The 20,487-nt window shown below is 36.3% G+C and overlaps 1 protein-coding gene across 9 annotated transcripts in view; it reads left to right on the top strand.

Moving 5' to 3' along the window:
* NRG1 (neuregulin 1) overlaps positions 1-20,487 on the top strand; it is a 1,133,076-nt gene that overhangs the window by 972,098 nt on the left and 140,491 nt on the right. For 7 of the 9 annotated variants that reach the window (XM_074383889.1, XM_074383887.1, XM_074383891.1 and 4 more), the window contains exons 4-5: positions 8,471-8,521; positions 10,776-10,826. The exons of the other annotated variants lie outside the window; for them this stretch is intronic. In XM_074383889.1, coding sequence (XP_074239990.1) covers positions 8,471-8,521; positions 10,776-10,826 — 102 coding nt within the window. The remainder of the gene's footprint in view (positions 1-8,470; positions 8,522-10,775; positions 10,827-20,487) is intronic. 9 annotated transcript variants of the gene reach the window in all.

Genomic DNA, 20,487 nt, shown 5'->3' with positions numbered 1-20,487 from the left:
AGAGATAGATTGGGTTGCTAAAAGTTAGAAGTTATATCATTTTCTTTAAGTTGGTTGGGGAGGGCAGTAAAGTCTTTGGCTCTCTGAACAAAAGAATAGCCATATATGTATATATGTATATACACGTATATACGTATATATATACACACACACATACAATAGCTATATGTAACACACAGAATATATGCATATTATATATGCATACATACACATATATATATATATATATATATATATATATATATATATTTATGTATATTATGTTTGTGTGCAGAATACAGTCCTTAACTCAATCCTGGCAATTTTATTCCCATTACATATGGCTCTAGGTAGTAGAAAGTTAGACTATTAATTCTTTTTAGGCCTATTAATTTTAAAATTAGAAGAGTCTTAGAGACAATAAATTTCCTGCTATGAAGAGGCTTCAGTTTCGCTTTCTTGAGAATAGTACCAGGCAATATTTGTTAAACAAATGAATGACTTAGAGGTAGGAAGTACAGTCTACCTCTGACAGCTTCTCTGAGTTATTCCAGGAAAGTAAACGAATCCCAGCTAATGGCCTTCTGTTTTCTAATAGCCTAATACTCCATGATTTGATGGGATCATCAATAGGAGCTAATGATGACCTAGCAATGCTTCTTTAAATCTCTTAGAATAATCAAATGCTATTTTAAAACCTTTGATATTTTTTTTTGAAGTATGACACTTAACCATTACCTTTAAAAATTTGTCATCTGTTATAAAAGTAAGCCTAATTGCATTGCTTCTTGATAGGAGATAGGAAACATTCTGCATTTCAAGGACAAGTGCTCTTAAAGTGATAAGATAGTACCATCTCAGCACAAGTAGAGTAAAGGGAATTTTAAGGGTTAATTCTATGGGAGCCTGATGTAGTTTTGGCAGTTGATTCACCTGTAACATACTAAGAAAGTGAGAAGGGAGTGAGATAAAAATAAGAAACAGGGTTGGGAAAATTCAGGTTAATGCCTTATCCTCTCTGGACTTCTCATGGATCTGCTCCATTGCAATGTAATCAAAGTTCATCACTTTCATTTTAAATATCTCCCTCCACAGAGAGTAAGAGAGCAAGAAAAAGGAGTTTCCGTTAGGAATCCTGTTTATTACAGTTTAAAATGTAAAAACTATTTAAAATTTATATGAGTAAATGTAGCATCACTTTATTTTTTAACCAGGACAGTTTAATCAATAGTATTTTGCTAGTATTACTTTACCCCACATGGAATTTTATAGGATGCTACCTGAAACACACATTAAAAAATTTATTTTAATGGGATATTATTTACTTTCTACCATAACCATTGTTTGAAGCTAATTCTCCTCAGCTTTTTGCTGGCTTGGTTCTGTGTGTCTCCTCATGGTTAGTGCTATTGAATTGTGATTTTTGACACTTGGATTTGATTCCTGTAGCTATACCACAATGTCCCAGGAAAATAAAATTAGAGCTGGGTATCATGGTCTCACTGAGACAGAGGTATTTTTTTGATTATTCCATGGTTTCTGATGTACAGGATTAAGCAATGAATTACTTACCACTATATTATTCCTGACAAAAACCCATAGAATTCATTTTTTATTAATTTGGGGGTACTGAAAGTTTGATAATATGCCTTTTTGCATTTCTTACATAGAAAAGACAGTTAATTCATTTTCTCCACATTAATTCACTCAAGTCTTGGTCTAGTGATCAAACATGAGTATGTGGTGTTGACCATTACAGGGTAGAGAAATGAAACTCAAGGTGTTTTTGATAATGAGTCTTTTGTACCTGGCAAGAATAAAGAGAAGTTCATGGCATATTTTAAGTAAATCATTCTTAAACAACCAACAAAAATTCTTTCAGAAATGGGTTCTTATGAACTTATATAAAGCTTCTGAAGAAAGAGAATGAAGAATCTCAATTGCAATAAGTTGGTCTTGCTTTTATTCTCTTCTTGGAATGTTAGGAATAGATCCTCTTTATGTAACCCCTTCATTGTATTAAAAAAGAAATAAAAGACTTAGCATGAAAAACAGACTTATTCAGGAGATATTTAGCAGCAAAAGGAGATAGGAATCCAGGTTTTTCTTTGTTTTGTGTTTTAATTCCCACAACAGTGCAGTTTACTCTGTATCTGAGAATTTTTTGTGTGCATTTTGTTTTTTGGTTTTTGAGACAGGGTTTCACTCTGTCACCCAGGCTGCGGTGCAGTGGCTCACTGAAACCTCTGCCTCCTGGGCTCAAGGGATCCTCCCACCTCAGCTCCAGGTGCATGCCATCACACCCAGCTAATTAAAAAACAATAATTTCTTTTTTGAGATGGATTGTTGTTATGTTTTCCACTCTGGCACTCTTGATTCAACAAGTCCACCCACCTCGGACTCCCAAAGTGCTGGGATTATAGGTGTGAGCCACTGCACCCAGCTTTACTCTGTATCTGTCTATGTGTTTGCAGATGTTTAAGTTAGATTATTTTGCTTATAAAGAACAGAAGTTGATGAAATGGTGTGAGGCCTAAGGAGTGAGGGCTTCTATGGTGAAGAACTGGAACTTCATTATAACCCGGCCTCCAGGAGATGGAATTGTCAGCTGACAATTTAAACAATGCGAGTTTGTGGCTCTTCTCTCTGGTGTTTCTACTTTAATATGCTTTGACACTTTTATGCTCTTTCCTACATCTTCTCACCCCTCCTACTTTTAAACCACGTTTCTTTATGATTCCAAACTTTGACCTGTTTCTTGCCCTCACTTGGCTATATTCGTCATGGCATTTTCAGGCATTCTTTCAGCTTTAACTCCTGTATGATTGTTTCCTTGGTTCCCCAGTGCAATTCCCCAGACCAAGAATCCTATTAGCAGAGTTGATTGTTCCATATCCATTAAAAGACCTAGAGAATTGACAAATCATGTGCTGTCTGCTCATATGTCCACTGCTGCCTCAACTAGGGAGGGTGAAGCCGGAAACATAGCTGCCCGGAAACTCCTCTCTTCAAAGGCTGGGGGTGGAGCATGAAGCCCACCTGGGCCTGTGACCTGGCAGGTACAATGATTGACAAAGTAATATCCTTTTGAGAGGAGATACCCTTTTTGCTCTGCACTACAGGGGCCTAGTTATAGTGCATCCGAAAGGAAAATATGTAATCATCTTGATTCCTTATCCTTTTCCATTGCTATCTATGAATTTGCTATATTCTGTTCAATGCTTGGTCATCAAAGAAGTCTCAATTGGATTCTGAGCTCTCCGGGGCTTAGATGCACTACCTTTTGTGTTGTCTCATTCCTGTCTCCCTAGGAATTGGGACAGAGGTTGCACCAAAATGCTTTTACAGAGAGAAAAAGGGTGCTCTCTACTGTGGTTATAAATTCCCACACCACTAAAACATGTCCTCCTAAATAGGTATTTACCATTGACTTGGGCTGATAGAGAGCGGGATTCTCAAGAATTTCTTACCTTTCTCCCTCCCTCCCTCCCTGCCTCCCTCCCTCCCTCCCTCCCTCCTTTCCTTTCTTCCTTCCTTTCTTGCTTCTTCCTCTTTCTTTTCTTTTCCTTTCCCTTCTTTTCCTTTCTCTCTCTCTCTCTCTCTCTCTCTCTCTCTCTCTCTCTCTCTCTCTCTCTCTCTCTCTCTCTTAATCTCTCTCTCTCTTTTTCCCCCGAGTTTCACTCTGTCACCCAGGCTGGAGTGCAGTGCAGGATCTCAGCTCACTGCAACCTCCACCTCCTGGGTTTAGGTTCAGTTCTCCCACCTCAGCCTCTTGAGTAGCTGAGATTATAGACACCCACTACCACACCCCAGATAATTTTTGTATTTTTTGTAGAGACAAAGTTTCGCCATCTTGACCACACTGGTCTCTAACTCCTGACCCTAAATGATCTGCCCACTTCGGCCTCCCAAAGTACTGGGATTACAGGTGTGAAGCATGGCACCTGGCCAAGAATTTCTTGTTTCATTGGGGATTCTAGAAAAAAAAATTCTTAAAATAAGAACATGCTGTCAAACTATTATATTACATAAAACTCCCCTTGAGATTTTAATTTATAGTTTCTATGAAATATCACCTTATTTATTTCATTTTTTCACCTTTTCTATGTATCTCCAAGAAGTACATGGCTATAGTTTGAGAATTTCTATACAGGTCTCCTTGATGAATGATCCTAGTATGTTGCTGCAATCTAATTATCCTAATTGTTTCCTATGCAAAGGATTCCTTGTGATTTACTTAAATTCTCACACAGTTACTTTTTTGTTGTTGTTCTAACATATTTAGAATATATTTTGATATAAGATTCTGAGAGAGATGGAGAGGTTGGGGGAGACATTCGCAGGAGGCTGTTTTCTTTCTCTCCACATGACCTTGCTGTTTGGTTCAATGTTTAATCCCATTAAGACAGCTATAATAATTATTGAAATAAAATTACCTTAGATCATAAGTCTTCTGCAATGAAAGTCATTGTTTAGATATGTCCAGATTAGTGACTAAATATAAATGAAATGATTTAAAAATTAAGAAATTCCCCTTGAAACAGTATATCCTGGAGTATGAGAATGGCCATACTTGTACTATTTTCAAGCACTTAGGAAATACTATATACAGTCAACCATTTTGCCAACCCACATTTTAGAATTTTGTTTTGTGTCTTTTCGAATGCCTTTCAACCCCTACTTTGTTGATAATTAGAGAAAGTAATTTATCATATAGTAGACATATATCAACCTATGCAATCTACTAATTACTTCTGGGACAATGTAAAGCTAACAAAGTCCAGTTTGGTTTTCATATAACAAAGGATCTCATAGGCAGTAATTATGAAATGAATTATGAGTGAATTCCTTTCATGAATTCATAAATGACAGTGGAAAAGGCCACATACACTGTGTTTACACACCCCACACACTATGTTCATTTGTATTTGTGGTTTATTTGGCTCAGTCTTTATATAGGAAACCTTGACTTAGCAATTAATTCTTAGCTAACAAGCTTCTGAAAACTCCTGGGCTTTAGAGTAGGGTAGAGAATAATAGACTTTACTGGTTTCCAAATTAATTAAGTAATGTTTTTTTTTTAAAAAAAAAAGATTAATATAGGAGAATATACAACTAATCGATCATATCTTCTAAGTTTTCTTTTTTAATCAGAAGAAAAATTATTTGAGTGAGATTCAAGTTCCCATAGGAGCAATTGGGCTTGTAGCAGTAAAATAGCTGTTTCATTTGAGATGAGCAGAAACATATTATTTTTATAAAATTTGCTTAGATCATCAATTGTGGCTTTTAAAAATGGACTTATATTGGTGATAGGCTTAGCTTCACCCCCTCTCCCAAATTGACAGTGATGTTGGAGATGCCACGATATTAGTAGACAACCTGTAGTTTTGTTGAAAACATGTAAAATGTGTTTTTTAACTTGTGTAACAGTCTACATATACATTGTATTATGTAGGAGGCCCAGGAAGGCAAATGAGTGAGGACAATATGAAAGCAATAGGGTAGACTTGTCTTTTCAATGTATGGTATCCATCCTGTCTCTACACCATTTGTTAATTTCAGAATTTCTCAGTTGCCTTAGAGTAAGCATTCATTATGAACAGGAAGAATTCAGGTACTCAAAGATGTTCCTCAAGGCGACTGCTAATAAATAAATGTGTCTGCTTTTAAATCGTTTAAAGAAATCACTTGATAAAAATTTTTGTATGTACAGTGGTGACCTATAAATTTAGAAAAACAAAGTCACATAAATGAATGTTGAAATACACACAGACACATTTTATATGTATATATACTGTATACAATGTAAATATATGCATTCTGCTGCGTAATTATCTTTAGTATATTATGATCATGGTGAAATTGCAAACATCATGCACTCATAATAATTAGAAAAATTTTCTTCTAGAAGATATCTTTCATACCATGTAACTTTTTCCTGAGACCAGATCCAGTTTATTAAGAAAGAATTCAAACATTACAAATATACGAATGTTCCTTATGTTTACTTGCCTGCTCAGCATAAATTGCTCTGCTGTGTTCAGTTTCTGATAATTCTAAAACTCATTAATTTGCACTAATGAAGGCAATGTCCTTTATAAATTAACAAATTTAATATACCAAATTACTATGGGAAAATATGTTGCTTAAATAAACATCAAGAAGATTGTAGGATTTAATGCTTTTTAGAAAGTCTGTAAGTATAATATAAAATTACTTTCCATTTACTTTTAACAAAAGGTTGTTTTCCAAATCTATAAATTCTAACCATAGCATACATAAATATGCTTGCTGAGTGATTTTAATTAAAAAGATTAACTTTCTTACTAACAAGATTCTTTTTAAAATGAGGACTCCTTTGGTGTAGAAGTGTCCGTTAACTTCTGAGCTTCTATTTCCTCTAAGATTAATTCAGAAAGTTTGTATTTGAAACCACAATCATTAAAGATATTTTAAGGTCTCCAAAATAAATACTTAATTTTAGGAAGGGAGTTATTTTAAGTTGTCTATGTGTAGATGCATCTTTGTAGTAACCTCCTGTTCTGGTATTTTTATATAACATTCAATTTAAAAAGGAAATGTTATGGTTAACCTTTCCTCTAATCTGAGGTCTTTTCTGCTGGAGATAGAAAAACCGGGTTTTTTTTTTTTTTTTTTTTTTCTTGGAAGGTCACAGTGGACAGCTACTTAGTTTGTCAAAAATAAATTTGAAAAGAGTATTGAGATCTGAGTTGGGACTGGGACTTTTGCCCAGCTCTAGTTGAGTTTACGGCTTCATCTGGTTGTAATGTCATTGATGAATCTTGAAGGACAAGAGAGGGAAGCATGCATCTCTCTTAGTGTGGATCCTTTGTTTGGAAACATGGCCCTTCTAGATATTTCTAGAGAAGGACACACACTTTGAATTTCTAATATAGTTTCTCTCAGATTACATTTTCTTAAAGAAGAACAATTTCATTTTCTGCAGCCCAAATCACAGAAAGCTTGTTGCAGCTGCTTCAGAAACAGGTATCATCATATAACCAATTCAGAATATCCTTTCATGCCTGATGCTTGAAAAAATCCTGAGAAAATGATGTACCCTCACATACCAATTCCTTTCACTTAGTCCCATTTTTAATGAATATAAGAGGCAATGTAGGCAACTTTGGCTTGAAACCAATCTTACTCCTTGAATAGTTTGCCCTCTTAATCCTGATTAGAGAGGATCATCCATACTTCATTTGCACCAGAAAGACGCATTTGGTCTTACTAAAGGCATATTGCTAATCTTTATATATTAATACTGAACCTGGTCCTTATTCTTAAACATTGCTGCTGAGTCTCACTTGACTTTGTTTCCCTTTCAATTCCACAAAATCTTTCATCCCTAGATAAGCCTCATAGGTTAAAGAAATAATTGCTGCTTAAATCTACTTACCTGCTAGACTAGTCCAATCTTGGAAACACTAATTGCTCATATCTGTATTTAAAGATGATTATGTACTCCATGATTAACAGAATATTAATTTAAATATACACTTATATATGACCTGCTTAGGATTCTCAGTTAGATCTTCTAGTTTTGTATAGTAGATAGTATCATGGTAGATTCAACTTATCTTTTGTCCTGGGTAGGAAATGTGAACTACCATTAAGTCGTTTGGCAAGACTATGACACAATGAAACTTCAGTGATCTACATCATTGCATATCTTCATCTCTCCAAGCTTCATAAAACTGTACCTTGCTAAAAGTGTTAGATTCTGACAAACTGAAGCCCTTTTCAGAAGAACTGAATATGGAATTAGTTAGACAATGTAATTACTCTGTATTCCATCATCAAGAAGTAGTAATGTAAGTTCAAAGTTTGAATAAGACAATCATACTCCTCATGATAATGATGTATCCAGAAGTATACAGGTTGGGTTCATCCTTCATTTATTTGGGGTGGGAGCTGCATACTTACTGCCTGGGTAGCTGATGTCTATCGTATGATAAGGCACCTGTCTTCATTCTCACTGACAATTGTAAATAGAGTTCCATGCCAGAACTTGATGTTTTTCACCAATCCTAATTAGAAACATGGCTTACTTTTATTTTTTAATGAAAACGTACTTGTTCAAAGATCTGTAACTTAAAAATTCTTGCTACAGCTTGGCGATTCGATAGCTTTGACTTTCTTAGTTCCCCTATTTTGACTTTCCTTTCTGAGAAGCCTACTGCCTCTTTGACATAAATTCTTCCTCACTGACCCAAGCGGGGGCAGTGAATGCTTGCTAATTTCCTAGCACAGCTGATTTTATGCTCTTTGCGTAAGAAAGGAGAACAATCAATTTGGACGGTCTTTTTGCATTTCTTACTCTCTGTGTGGTTGAAGCCTGGACTTTCCTCACTCCCTTGCAATATTTCCTTCCTTTACACTTACTTTTAGATCGAAGGCCGCCTGTGGTACCTGCTTCTGGCCTCCTGCTTATATATCATAATGTCCTATCACCTTTTTTTTTCAGAGATCATCACTGGCATGCCAGCCTCAACTGAAGAAGCGTATGTGTCTTCAGGTAAGGAAAATAAGCCTGGCAAATTTTACTAACCAGAATGACAAACTGCTGGCTGCTTCTTCTACTAATCAGAACCCCTTCTGCATCCAAACCTCGTCTGCTCTTGTTTTCTGCTTCAGTATTTTTCTCAACTTTGTTCTGCCTTTTTTGGATTTTACTTAAGGGAGGATGGGTCTCGCTGTATCTTCAAACTTAGGCCTGAGAAACATACATGAGTGAAAGAAATCTACATCTAGATGCAACTTAATGATATTAAGCAAGTAAAGGAGATATCTGAATTACGAGCTCGGTTTTTTTTTTTTTATCTTTCTAGGTGCTTCTCTTAGCTGCCTTCTACTCTTTCACCCTTCAGAGTGTATTCATAGATAATTTATCCACATCTAATCTGTGACCTTTGGGTTTCTAATGATCAGTCGTGGATTGCTAAACTTAACAACAACAACAACAAAAAAAGGCTTACAGCCTGACATTTAAAAATGCCGTTGTCTTCTGCTTTTGTTGGTTTCTCACTTGCCTATAATATTTGCTGATAGCACTTGTCGTCTGGGCAAATATTTGCAACTTAGAATCCAACTCTAGCAGTGCACATATAACCATAATTCATTGATTTCACCAGAAGCTATGAATTTAATCCTCTATGGATTTCATTCTTTAAACTTCTTCTTATTCTTTGTAATTCTATAATAGAACCTTAGAATATTTAAAATTAATCTTTATTTGGAAGAAAATTTTTGAAGACCCCAGATTGGAAATCCATCTCAGAGATTAATGATAACTTGGTTTTGCTGCTGCCTTTTCTTTTACAAAAATTCTTAAGTCTCATTTGATAATCGCAATATACTTGTGAAACAAGACATCATTTTTCTCATTTTACAGATGAGAAAACTGAAGCATTAGAAATGTTAAGTCATATATTTCAGAAAGTAGAAGAGAAGGTACTTCAAGTTCATTATTCTTTTTATTACTCCACATTTAATATTTTGGCTTCACTGAGTTTTTCATTATGGATAGTACCTTGTTCAAATTATAGGATGACCTATAATCAACAGGTCTTTTTCCATCTTACCTCCATTGGTTTCCTCTTCCCTTCAAAGCCATTGTTTAAAACCATAAAAGCTAAACATCTCTGTATCCTAGGCTACTTTAGCTATATTTAGGGCATATTCATGTGTCATTACTAAGATTAAGTGTATATGTGTTATGGAATGGGATGATCCTGGAATCTAAGAGGTGGTTACTCTTCCAAGAGAAGGAAGGAAGGAAGTGAAAAGGGAAAGAGAGAGAAAAAAAGAAAAAAAATCAAATATTCTGAATGTCTTCACCTTTTGTTTACACATTTCTGTAATATAGAGACTTCATTGTCTGACTCCAGTAAATGCCATCAGGGGTAAAAATAGAAAGCTTTTACATTTATGTGGAACTTTTCTTGGGGATTTAGATTGACTGTACTATTATTTCTTAATTTGGTGACTTGAATCTTCATAACTTTCTGGCTGTTGACTTTCAATCCTTCTTTGATACTAAGACTTCTTTATTTCTTACTAACAAAAACCCATCTGTCCCCGGCTTTTTTCTGCACGAGTCATATTTTTCATTCTGTCTGTACTTAACTGGTTTTTCTTCTTTTATCTTTGCTACCTAAGAAAATCTTGCTACTAGATATCCCCAACTATTGTATGATTTATTTAATTAGCATGGTTTGTTTGATCCTAATATAATTACTCTATTGCTCTGGTAGACTCTGCATGGACTTTTCAGCACTTCTTGGTCAGAATGTTTATACAGATCCAAGTTGCCTGGAAATAGTCTCATTCTTGTTTATGTGTTTATTTATTTGACATGCACAAAAGTTGGCTTTCACTCTCTTGGAATCCGGGGACTGTTCTCTTTGGTTTCATGTTTTCTAAAAATCAAGACCACACCTAAGAGAAGAAATTTTCTGTCTCACCTGTAGTGTGCATCTCTTCAGAGTAGTCTCTCCTCGAAGTTCAGATAATGCTTGATGAGTGGAATATTCTTATAGATGGATTGACTCCATTTTCATCCCTTTTAAAAGTCTTTGGGTCTAGACTATGGAAATATTCCTTTGTGGTCTTTGAGTACTGAATATATCTTCTGACTTATAAATGCTTCAGCTTCTCTGTTGCAGTGTGTTCTAGTACTCCTTTACCAGGTGATACCCAAGGCTGGCAAATTTCTAATAGTCCAAGCAGCATGACTCAATAAAGCCTCATTCCACTTTTATGTTTTATAGAGTCTCCCATTAGAATATCAGTATCGACAGAAGGAACAAATACTTCTTCATGTAAGTATACTTAAATATTCTGTTTACTTGTTTTTAACCCATGACACTGTCTGCTTTGGAAGATCATGTTCACGTCTGTCCTCTGCCCCTGTTAAGGGTCAGCATATTGAGTTTGGCAACAGGGTAGTGTTTGCTGTTTGGAGTAGAAATGGCCTCCAATATGCTTAAGGACAACTAGATGTCCTGTCCCCCCAGTATACGTAAGAATATTGAAATATACCACATATGTATTAGTTTTAGGATAATCTGGTGACTTTGAATATTGAAAAATAATTGCACAAGTTCTGAGGCCTAATTCCTGGCAAGCAATAGAGCACATTGTGTATCATCTCAGCTTGTCTGGATGCCTTCAGCAACTGAGGCATGATACCCAGCTGTTTGGAGCCTGTGTTCCAAAACTCCTTCATTCTCATATAAAGTCAGCTGTGATGGAGTAAGAAAACTATATATAGATGCCCTTAATTCAAATTTGATAGCAAGTAACTAATTATGAAAATGTTTGAAAGCAAGTCCCTAGGCAAGATCTCAGATTAGTTTTCATCTGTTTAATGTGAAATGGGCTTTGTGCTTTGGACTTCTATAACTGTTAGATTGATTGGGGTTTTGTGCTGTCGGGGGAACTTAAGATATTAGCAAGAACTAGTATAGAGAGTTTTCGATACATATAAATTGAGAATATCATTGTATTAAATTTTGATACTCAGCAGGGGAGTTTGTCAAACCTTGAAAATTAAACTTATAACTACAGTCTTTCTCTTCCTTATTTTCACTCCTTATTTAAAGCATTTCTCAGTTTGATCAATAAATAGATGTTCCTAGTGATTCTATTTCAATCTTGAGAGTGTGTTGAATAAATGATTTCCTTTTGCTATCAGCAGGGTAGGAAAACTCTAGAAAAGAAAAGTCTGTCCTTTTGGCAATTTGAGTTGTTTTGTCAATCTGTTTAAATAAATCCTTTTTGATGCTGCAGCCTTTCCCTCCAGGTTGGTGGTACTAGAACTGTAACTATATGATATAAAAATATCTTTCATTGGCTGGGTGTAGTGGTTCACGCCTGTAATTCCAGCACTTTGGGAGGCTGAGGCGGGTGGATCACAAGGTCAGGAGTTCGGGCCAACATGGTGAAACCCCATCTCTACTAAAAATACAAAAATTAGCCAGGCATGGTGGCATGCATATGTAGTCCCAGATACTCAGGAGGCTGAGGCAGTAGAATTATTTCAACCCAGGAGGCAGATGTTGCAGCGAGCCAAGATCATACCATTGCATGCCAGCCTGGGTGACAGAGTGAGAGTCCATGTTAAAAAAAAAAAAAAAAAAAAAAATCTTTTACTGTGCAAAGTGTGGTGTTTTGGCTATATTTTAACTACATAAAGCATCATTTAACTGGATTGATGGCAACAGCATAGTGAGTTCAAACAGGAAATGAAATGCTAGAAAGGGCTAAATGAGTTTCCTGCATGTTCCAAGGGCTTTCATCATATCCTCCAAAATGATCATTTCTGCTGGGTATTTGTGCTATTTGTTTTTAAATTCTACCTATAAAAAAATTAGTATAATTATATGGTTTTTATATAGCTAGCACTAAGGAATCATATTGAGCTTTTTTTTTTTTTTTTTTTTTTTTTTTTTTTTTTTTTTTTTAGTGTTTATTCTACAGAAGCAAATACTAGGTTTTTCTTTTTTGGCGTTTTGTCTGGAAATAGTTTCCCTCCTGTGTGATTCATTGGATAAAGTTATTGAAAAGCTTGTAACTGGAACCCTTCATGCTGTCATCAATGTGGTCATAGATACTGTCCTTAAGTACATCTGAACAGTTTGGGAGTGGAAACAGAATACTTCTTTTGGTTTTCTAGAGCTTTGGAGAACTGAAATGAATCTCAGTTTACATTTCTATTCATTGCATTACCACTGAGAGAGGAATAACTATGAAATCTGATTGGTCACTAACTCTCAGCAGAATTAGTTTTTGATATTTGGTAATGGTTTAAAACTAAAAAAGGAAGCTTTGTGTACCATGATATTAAAATAGTTTAATGTGCCATTTTCATACATCAGTCAACCTACATCATGGTAGGTTCTCAGGTTCTCAGTAAATATGGTTGAATTGATTCATGAATATATATATTTTTGGTGGAACTTAATTTTATTAGGAGATTGTAAACAATTAATATAACAAACTAATTACATGATATATGAGAAGGTGATACATAATCCAAGAATGACAAATAGTAGAGAAGGGGAGGGGAGTTGAGACTTGTGATTTTTAATAGCTTGATCAAGGTAAGTCTCATTAAATTGTTGGTATTTGAGCAAAAAGTGAAAAGAAGTGAAGGGTTAACTTTATAAACATCTAGGGAAACTGGCTGGGCGTGGTAGCTCATGCCTGGAATTCTGGCATTTTGGAAGGCCAAGGCAGGAAGATTGCTTGAGCCCAAGAGCTTGAAGCCAGTGTGGGCAACACTAGTAAGACTTTGGCTCTACAGAAAATTTCAAAATTAGCTGGACATGGTGGCATGCACCTGTAGTCCCACCTGCCTGGGGAGGCTGAGATGGGAGGATCACTTGAGCACAGGAGGTTGAAGCTACAGTGAGCTGTGATTGTGCCACTGCACACCAGCCTGGGTGACAGAGTAAGATTCTGTTTCAAGAAAAAGAAAGAAACAAAGACACTTCTGGGAAAACTGTATTTAGGCAGAGAAAAGCCCATGCAAAGGCCTTAGGCAAGAGCATGGCTCATGTACCTTGTAGGGGAACCATAAGGAGACCTGTGGGGTTGGAGTAGAAGGAACAAAAGGCTGAATTATAGGAGATGAGGGCCACAAACCCTGGGGCCGGAGCATGTAGTGCCTTGTAGGTCATTGTCAGGACATTGGTATTTAATGGAATTGCTCTGACTCCTGTATGAAGGATGACTCACTAGGAGCAAGGGTAGGATCCAGGATGCCAGTTAGGTGGCTTATGCTGAGAGTATGTTGGCCTGGCCCAGGCTGATAGCAGTAGAGGTGGCAAAAAATAGTCAGTAATAGTTTGTAAAGACAGCAAGATTCCCTAACCAATTGGATATGAGGTGTTAGAGAAAGAGAAAAGCCATAGGTGAAACCAAGGCTGCTTTTGTTTTATTTTTTTAATTTTTGGTGTTCCATTTTTTTTCTCTCTTTTGGCTTTTTCATTAGATTTCTTCATATGAACTATTGTTTTACTTGTTTGTTTATAATTGCAATATGCATTTTTAACTAATCCTGGTGTATTTTTTGATATTTTAGATTCAGTGGGTACATTGGTAGGTTTGTTAAGTTTTTAATCTCATGAAAATATGCTCTTCACTTTGAAAATGTGAACCAATCGTGGCAGGAGCTAGGTCCAGTCTTAGTTACAATAATGAAAATAGCATGAAGCACATGGTGCATTTCAAGGAAGCCACACGCAGGACTTGCATTGCCGGGAACAGCTGTGAGGTACAAATAACTCCGTTTAGTAAAGGCTGAAGGTGAACCTTGAAGAGTCAGCAATAACAGGAAGCTGGACTTAAAATTGCAAAATATATTACAAAGTCAAAGGCCTCAGAAAAGTTCACCTGGTCAAAAATAATCAGCCTCAAGCCTCAAAGAATAGATTTCTTTTCACTTTATTTTAGCCAGCAAGGAGATGCTAGTAAATCCTTGTATTTGAAAAGCGAACTCTGCTTTTCTAATGTGACTGTGCCTCTACGGGCTACATTCTTTGAACTATGACATTGGTGTTTTCAAAAGTAAATGTTTTAAAAAACCTCTCTGAAGTAGTATGGATTCAGCAAACATTTTATGTGTTAAACAGTTGTCTGCGATTTGGGGGAATCAGTGTAAAAAAAAAAAGGAGGCTTTTAGAGAAAACAAATATAGGCAGAGGAGGTGGACCTGACTTCACAGCCCCCAAAGTTCCCTTTTCTCCTCTTTAACTCATGTTGGATTAGAAGAAAATAAAATAAATAAATAAATAAGAGAGTGCATGGTGGCTCATGCCTGTAATCCCAGCACTTTGAGAGACCAAGGTGAAAGGACCGCTTGAGGCCAGGAGTTTGAGACCAGCCTGGGGAACACATTGAGATCTCATCTCTACAAAAAATAAAGAAACTAGCCAGGCCTGGTGGCACCCCTGACGTCTCAGCTACTTGGGAGGCTGAGGTGGGAGGATTGCTTGAGCCCAGGAGTTTGAGGCTGTCATGAGTTAAGGCTGAATCTCTGCACTCCAGCCTGGGCAACAGAGCAAGACCTTGTCTCTCTTAAAATAAAAACAAACAAAAACAAGGAAGAAAAACTTAAAAAAACGAAAAAAAGAAAATAAAAGTTACTCACCTACCTATACTTAATGTATTATAAGCATTTTTCTCATGTCTAAATATTAATCAGAAATCTATTTTATAGATCACTTAACAAGAAATCATTCTTGACTGAATATTTTTAAGGGATTTTTCATTTACAAACACATTATCAGTTTTGCCCCCTTTCTATTTATTTTCCTACCACTTGTAAATATTGGTGAAACATCAAAAGTTCTTACTCCTTCCCTTTGTAAGACTATTTTTACTACTCATTTTTTTTTTTTAAATTGGAAACTTCCATTGTTCATTCAACAGAGTGCAGAGATTCAACTGTAACTCATCATAGCCTCAAACTCCTGGGCTCAAATGATCCTCCCACCTCAGCCTCCCAAGTAGCTGAGACTTCAGGGGTGCCACCAGGCCTCGATAATTTCTTTATTTTTTGTAGAGACGAGGTATCAATGTGTTGCCCAGTTTACAGTTAATTCTAATTTTTTATGTTCTTTATACTAATCTCCTAATAGAGATAAAAATTTTCTTTATTTTCTTTTGTTTTTTTGTAAGTGAGGCATCTGTGACTAAAAACTTATAATAATTCTGTAAATGAGTTTTCTAATTACACATAAGTGACACGTTTTAGGAGAAGAATTTGAACCTTACAAAACAGTTGATAAGACTATCTTGTTGCTCCTTTTATAGAATCAGCAGAAGTGAATTGATTGTTTAGAACAAGCCTTAATGACTTCTTTTGGATATGCCAGCTGCTAGTGACCCCATTTTGCAGACAATTCTGTTGACTACCATAAAAAAAAAAAATTGTTCTACCAACCACTTTGCTGAATTAAGCACCATCTATTCCAATTTAATACATAAACGTGGAAAACAAAATAGAAAATCTAACAAATAGTAACAGGAAAGAAAATAAAGATAAATCCCTGGGAAATAGTTTAAATGGTGATACCCGTTTCAAATGTGAATAATAGCAAACATTTATGAAGCCTTACTGTGTGCCAAGTGCTGTGCTAGATGTTTTACATGAATGATGACTCGTGGTTCTCATAGAAACTTATTACACTGTACAGACGATGAAACTGACACATGTTGTCCAAAGTCACACAGCAGCATTCAACCCCAGATAACACACTGGCCTGCTATGTCACATAAGGTTTTGCTGCCTCAAAGAAAAAGCCCTTACTAGTGAAAGAAACGAGATTCTGTGAGTGGATTGAAAAGTAGCCTTTGGTACAAAGTCTATTGGGAGTATATGTGGTGGATTAAAGTAAATGAGTTGTCTAGGGCCAGTTATGTGCATATGATCTTCATTGTTACACATCAAAGCATGGCAGGTGAATGAAATGGGAAGAGCACAAATGCTGGGTGGACTCTTACTCTTGAGTCTAAATACTAACACTGAGGCCAACCGAGGTGGCTCATGCTTGTAATCTCAGTACTTTGGGAGGCCAAAGCGGAAGGATTGCTTGAGCAAAGTGATCATCTGAGCCCAGGAGAATGAGGTTTCAGTAAGTCGTGATCTCACCACGACACTCCAGCCTGGACAACAGAGACCCTGTCTCAAAAATAATAAAATAAATAAATAAGTACCAGTGCTGCTAATTACCGTATAATTTTAAACAAATATGTAACTTCCCTGAGACTCAGTTTCTCTTCTCTCCTTTCTTCTACTCTTGTCTCGTCTTTTCTTTTCCTTTTTCCTTTCCTTTCCTTTCTCCTTCCATTCCTTTTCCCCTTCCCTTCCCCCTTCCCTTTTTCCTTCCACTTCCTCTTTCCCTTCCCCTTCCCCTTCCCTTTCTTCCTCGATAGGGTTTCCCTCTGTCACCCAGGCTGGAGTGCAGTAGTGCAATCATAGCTCACTGCAGCCTTGACCTCCTGGGCTCAAGCCATCCTCCTACCTTAGCCTCTCTAGTAGCTGGGACTACACATGTGTGCCACCATACCTCTTGATGATTTTTGCAGAGACAGAGTTTCTCCATGTTGCCCACACTCCTGTGCTCAAGTGATCCACCCACCTCAGCCGACCAAAGTGTTAGAATTGCAGGCATAAGCCATCATGACCGGCCTCAAGATTCAGTTTCTATGTCTGAACAGCCCTATTTACTTTAAACATATATTGAGAAGTCTGGTCTGAGAAAATGTGTGTAAATCATTTAGCACAACTTTGCTTTAAGGTGGTCCCTTCATGTATGGAAGAGAGCTAGTGTGTGTGAACGTGGCATGGCTCTGAAAGGAGAATGGAAGTCAGGGAGTGTTTGCATTTTAGTTCAACAGCATTGGAAAGTGCCCTTATTGTTGAAGAAGAAAACAAGTTTATGATTTTCAGCCTAAATGATGATGCTGACAGTTCTTTGCCAGGTAATCACTATGTCTTTTCAAAATATTATATATTCTCAGCTAAGGCTACGTTTTAAAGAAATTTATCCAAGAAGTCTCCTTGGAAATCTCTGAAAGGAATGAACAATCCAGTTTCTGATTTGGCACCTAAAAAAGCTAGCTGAAGGGAAAGAATGTCTTTGCAGAGACATTACTGTCGTAATGAGGTAGAACAGTATCACTTGGGAATCACACACTAACATGTATTGATTAGATTGGACCAGATCTGGGTGGTCCATTGGTGAAATTTAGACCCATGGTTCTTATATTCCACCCTCAGTTATAACTGACTTACCTGCTTTTATGGTAGAGAAAATGTCTGGGAGCTTAGCTAAATGATTCTCAGCTGGAAAATGCCATTTCAATTTCAGGTCTTTATTGGTTGTAACATGTGCACCTCTCCTGCCACTGCTGGAGAGCAACTTTTAATTGAATGCAAATTGTGTTTTCAGATTTCTATAGACATGGCATTATCCACGGGTTGGTGGCTCTGCCCACTGTGGAGAATGACAAACAAATTATCATGCATCATATAGTAATAAAATAATAATTCAAAAAGAAAATTGCCCAACTGGTATTACCTCATCTTTCTGGTTGCCTGGAAAGTTTGTTACAGATTTTTAGGATTCTAGAGTGACTTGGTGCAAGAGTTGGGGCTTGTATGTTATAGCCATTTGTATGCACAGGCAAGTTACTGCCTTCATGATCAGTTCATTTATTCTGTACATGAATGTATCTTACTTTTCTTTCTTTTCTTTTCTTTTTTTAACAATACTGCTTGCAAGTATGATATATTTCTCTACTTCTGCTTTTCCCCTTTTTGAAATCATTCACTGTGTGTCCTTGCATTCTACCACTGGAGAAGAGAATCTAAAGTTTTGTTTGAGCTTTGCCTTTTGTATTTGGTTGAAATTAACACTTTACAGAATTATTTTGAACCATAAAATATGTATGTGTGTGATATACATATGTATAAATCATTGATATTTGTATATTTTACATTTTCTAAGGCATATTTTCTTATTTTGAGTCATTTATTTCTACAGCTCAGTGGCTTAGATTTCATCCTATGGATGAGGAACTTGACGTTCAGAAATCTATGACTTGTCCAAATTCCAAGAACAAATTGGTAGTTCTAAAAAGAAGAGAAAGTCTACTCCTTGTCCAAACATCACATTTTAGGGAAGAATCTGATTGGCCCTGATTGCATCATGTCTGACCCTAAACTATTGCATCCAGGGAGATTAATGACTACAGCTGAGTGGGGGCTGGGACACATATCCTGTGTATGTTGTGTGTGTTGGGGTTAGTGAGGGCAGATGGGCTCAGCCCCATGGGAACCACGTGGTATAGGATCATTACAGAGAGGAGAGTTCTATAGCAAAAGAAGGGAAAAGTGAGCTAGACAGGAAAACAACAACATAATCGTTGACAACTGATGAGCAAACAATCTTAGAAAAATCAGAAAATAGATATTTGTAACAGAATTTTAAAGGAAAATTAAAAACGGGTGTTTTTGAAAATTGTGGTTGGGCAGACAAAACGAAGCAGGATGTGCAATCTGAAGAAAATAATAAGATAGAAAACTGAAGACAATTGCAATATCATTTTTTAAAAGACTCATTAGTACCTATGAGCCATTATAATTACTCTTAACAGTGCCCTCTTTTTTAACCTAGGAAATTCTGCCTTTTGAAAGAAAGTCGAAAAACATAGAGAAATGATTTACAGTTTTGAAATTAGAATGAAAGGGAAGCATTTTGAATTCTGTAAAGTGCTCTAACTTTGATGTCAAATGTCAGAGTACTTGATAAGGATCTTTTAAATAAATCTGTGATTAAGGAGATTTTGAAAAATTACGAATTTCTTTTACCAGAGTAATTGTGTGTTGATTAGGGTTTGGATTGTTTTTGTTTTTCAATCTGGAAAGAGAAAGAGCATGCTTAGCCCATTCCATGTAATACTGTGTAGAAAGCTCACCAGGTCTTGTTCAAGTGTGAGATAATACTGACTGAGGTTTTATCCAACTCATTGACATCACCATCTAAACCTAAACAAAATAACGACTCTAGTAGTTCATCTGTGGGCATCTTCCTCTTTTCTCTGTCATGTTCTTGTTACAATGCATCTCCCATGCAAGGTGTGAATACTTAATTTATTTCTTTAATAAAGATGCTGTGTATATATAGTTCAGCTAATCATCAAAAGTGCCAGAATGGCACTTTTCATTTTATCTCTTAGTCTACCAAAGGTCAGCAAACTCTCAAAAAACAATTAATTGGGCCACTGTAGGTTATAGCCTAGAGCTGGACTCATCTTCATTCAAGCCCATAACTATCTCTGATTTCAGGTTTGGTGTTGAGGTTGAATTTGTGCATCAACTATGGGCTATTTGTTTGTTCTTTGTTGAGGTATTCTAACACTACCTTTTGAGTGAATAGCAAACTTTTAAAGAGCTTTTTAAGAAATGTCAGAGAGAGTGAGAGAGAGAATGCCTGGATTTGTAAAATGTTGCAGGAATTTTTATTTGTAATTATCACAAATTTAATCAGTCTTTCCTTTAAATTTTTAAAGAAATTTTGGACTATTCTCATTATTTCAATGGTAAGGAAAGTAAAATATAGACAGGGATAGGCTGAGTGACACTTAAGGTCAAATAGCAAGTGAGTGGTGAACGTAGGTGAATTAAAAATGGATGGCCCTGTTTTTGCTCTTTGATTCTTAGATCGCTGAACACTTTCCCTCTCTTTCATGAGAAATGAATAGTTAATAACCAGGTCCTACTATAGTTCAGCATGAAGCTAAGAACTGTGTATGCATCTTTCTTGGGAGGTGGGAGGAGTGATGGTTGGGAAAGATGACTAGGAAATAGTCCTTGGGCTGAAGGAGTTCACAGTGAAGTAAAAAGGTTAATTGTGATTAATTGTGCATAATGACACATAATCATAATGGGAGTAGATTATAGCAAGAGGA

The sequence above is a fragment of the Saimiri boliviensis genome, chromosome 13, assembly GCF_048565385.1.
Source record: "Saimiri boliviensis isolate mSaiBol1 chromosome 13, mSaiBol1.pri, whole genome shotgun sequence".
Classification (NCBI taxonomy): Eukaryota; Metazoa; Chordata; class Mammalia; order Primates; family Cebidae; genus Saimiri; species Saimiri boliviensis.
The sequence above is the reverse complement of the archived record's forward strand: the minus strand, read 5'-3'. Positions and strand labels throughout refer to the sequence as shown.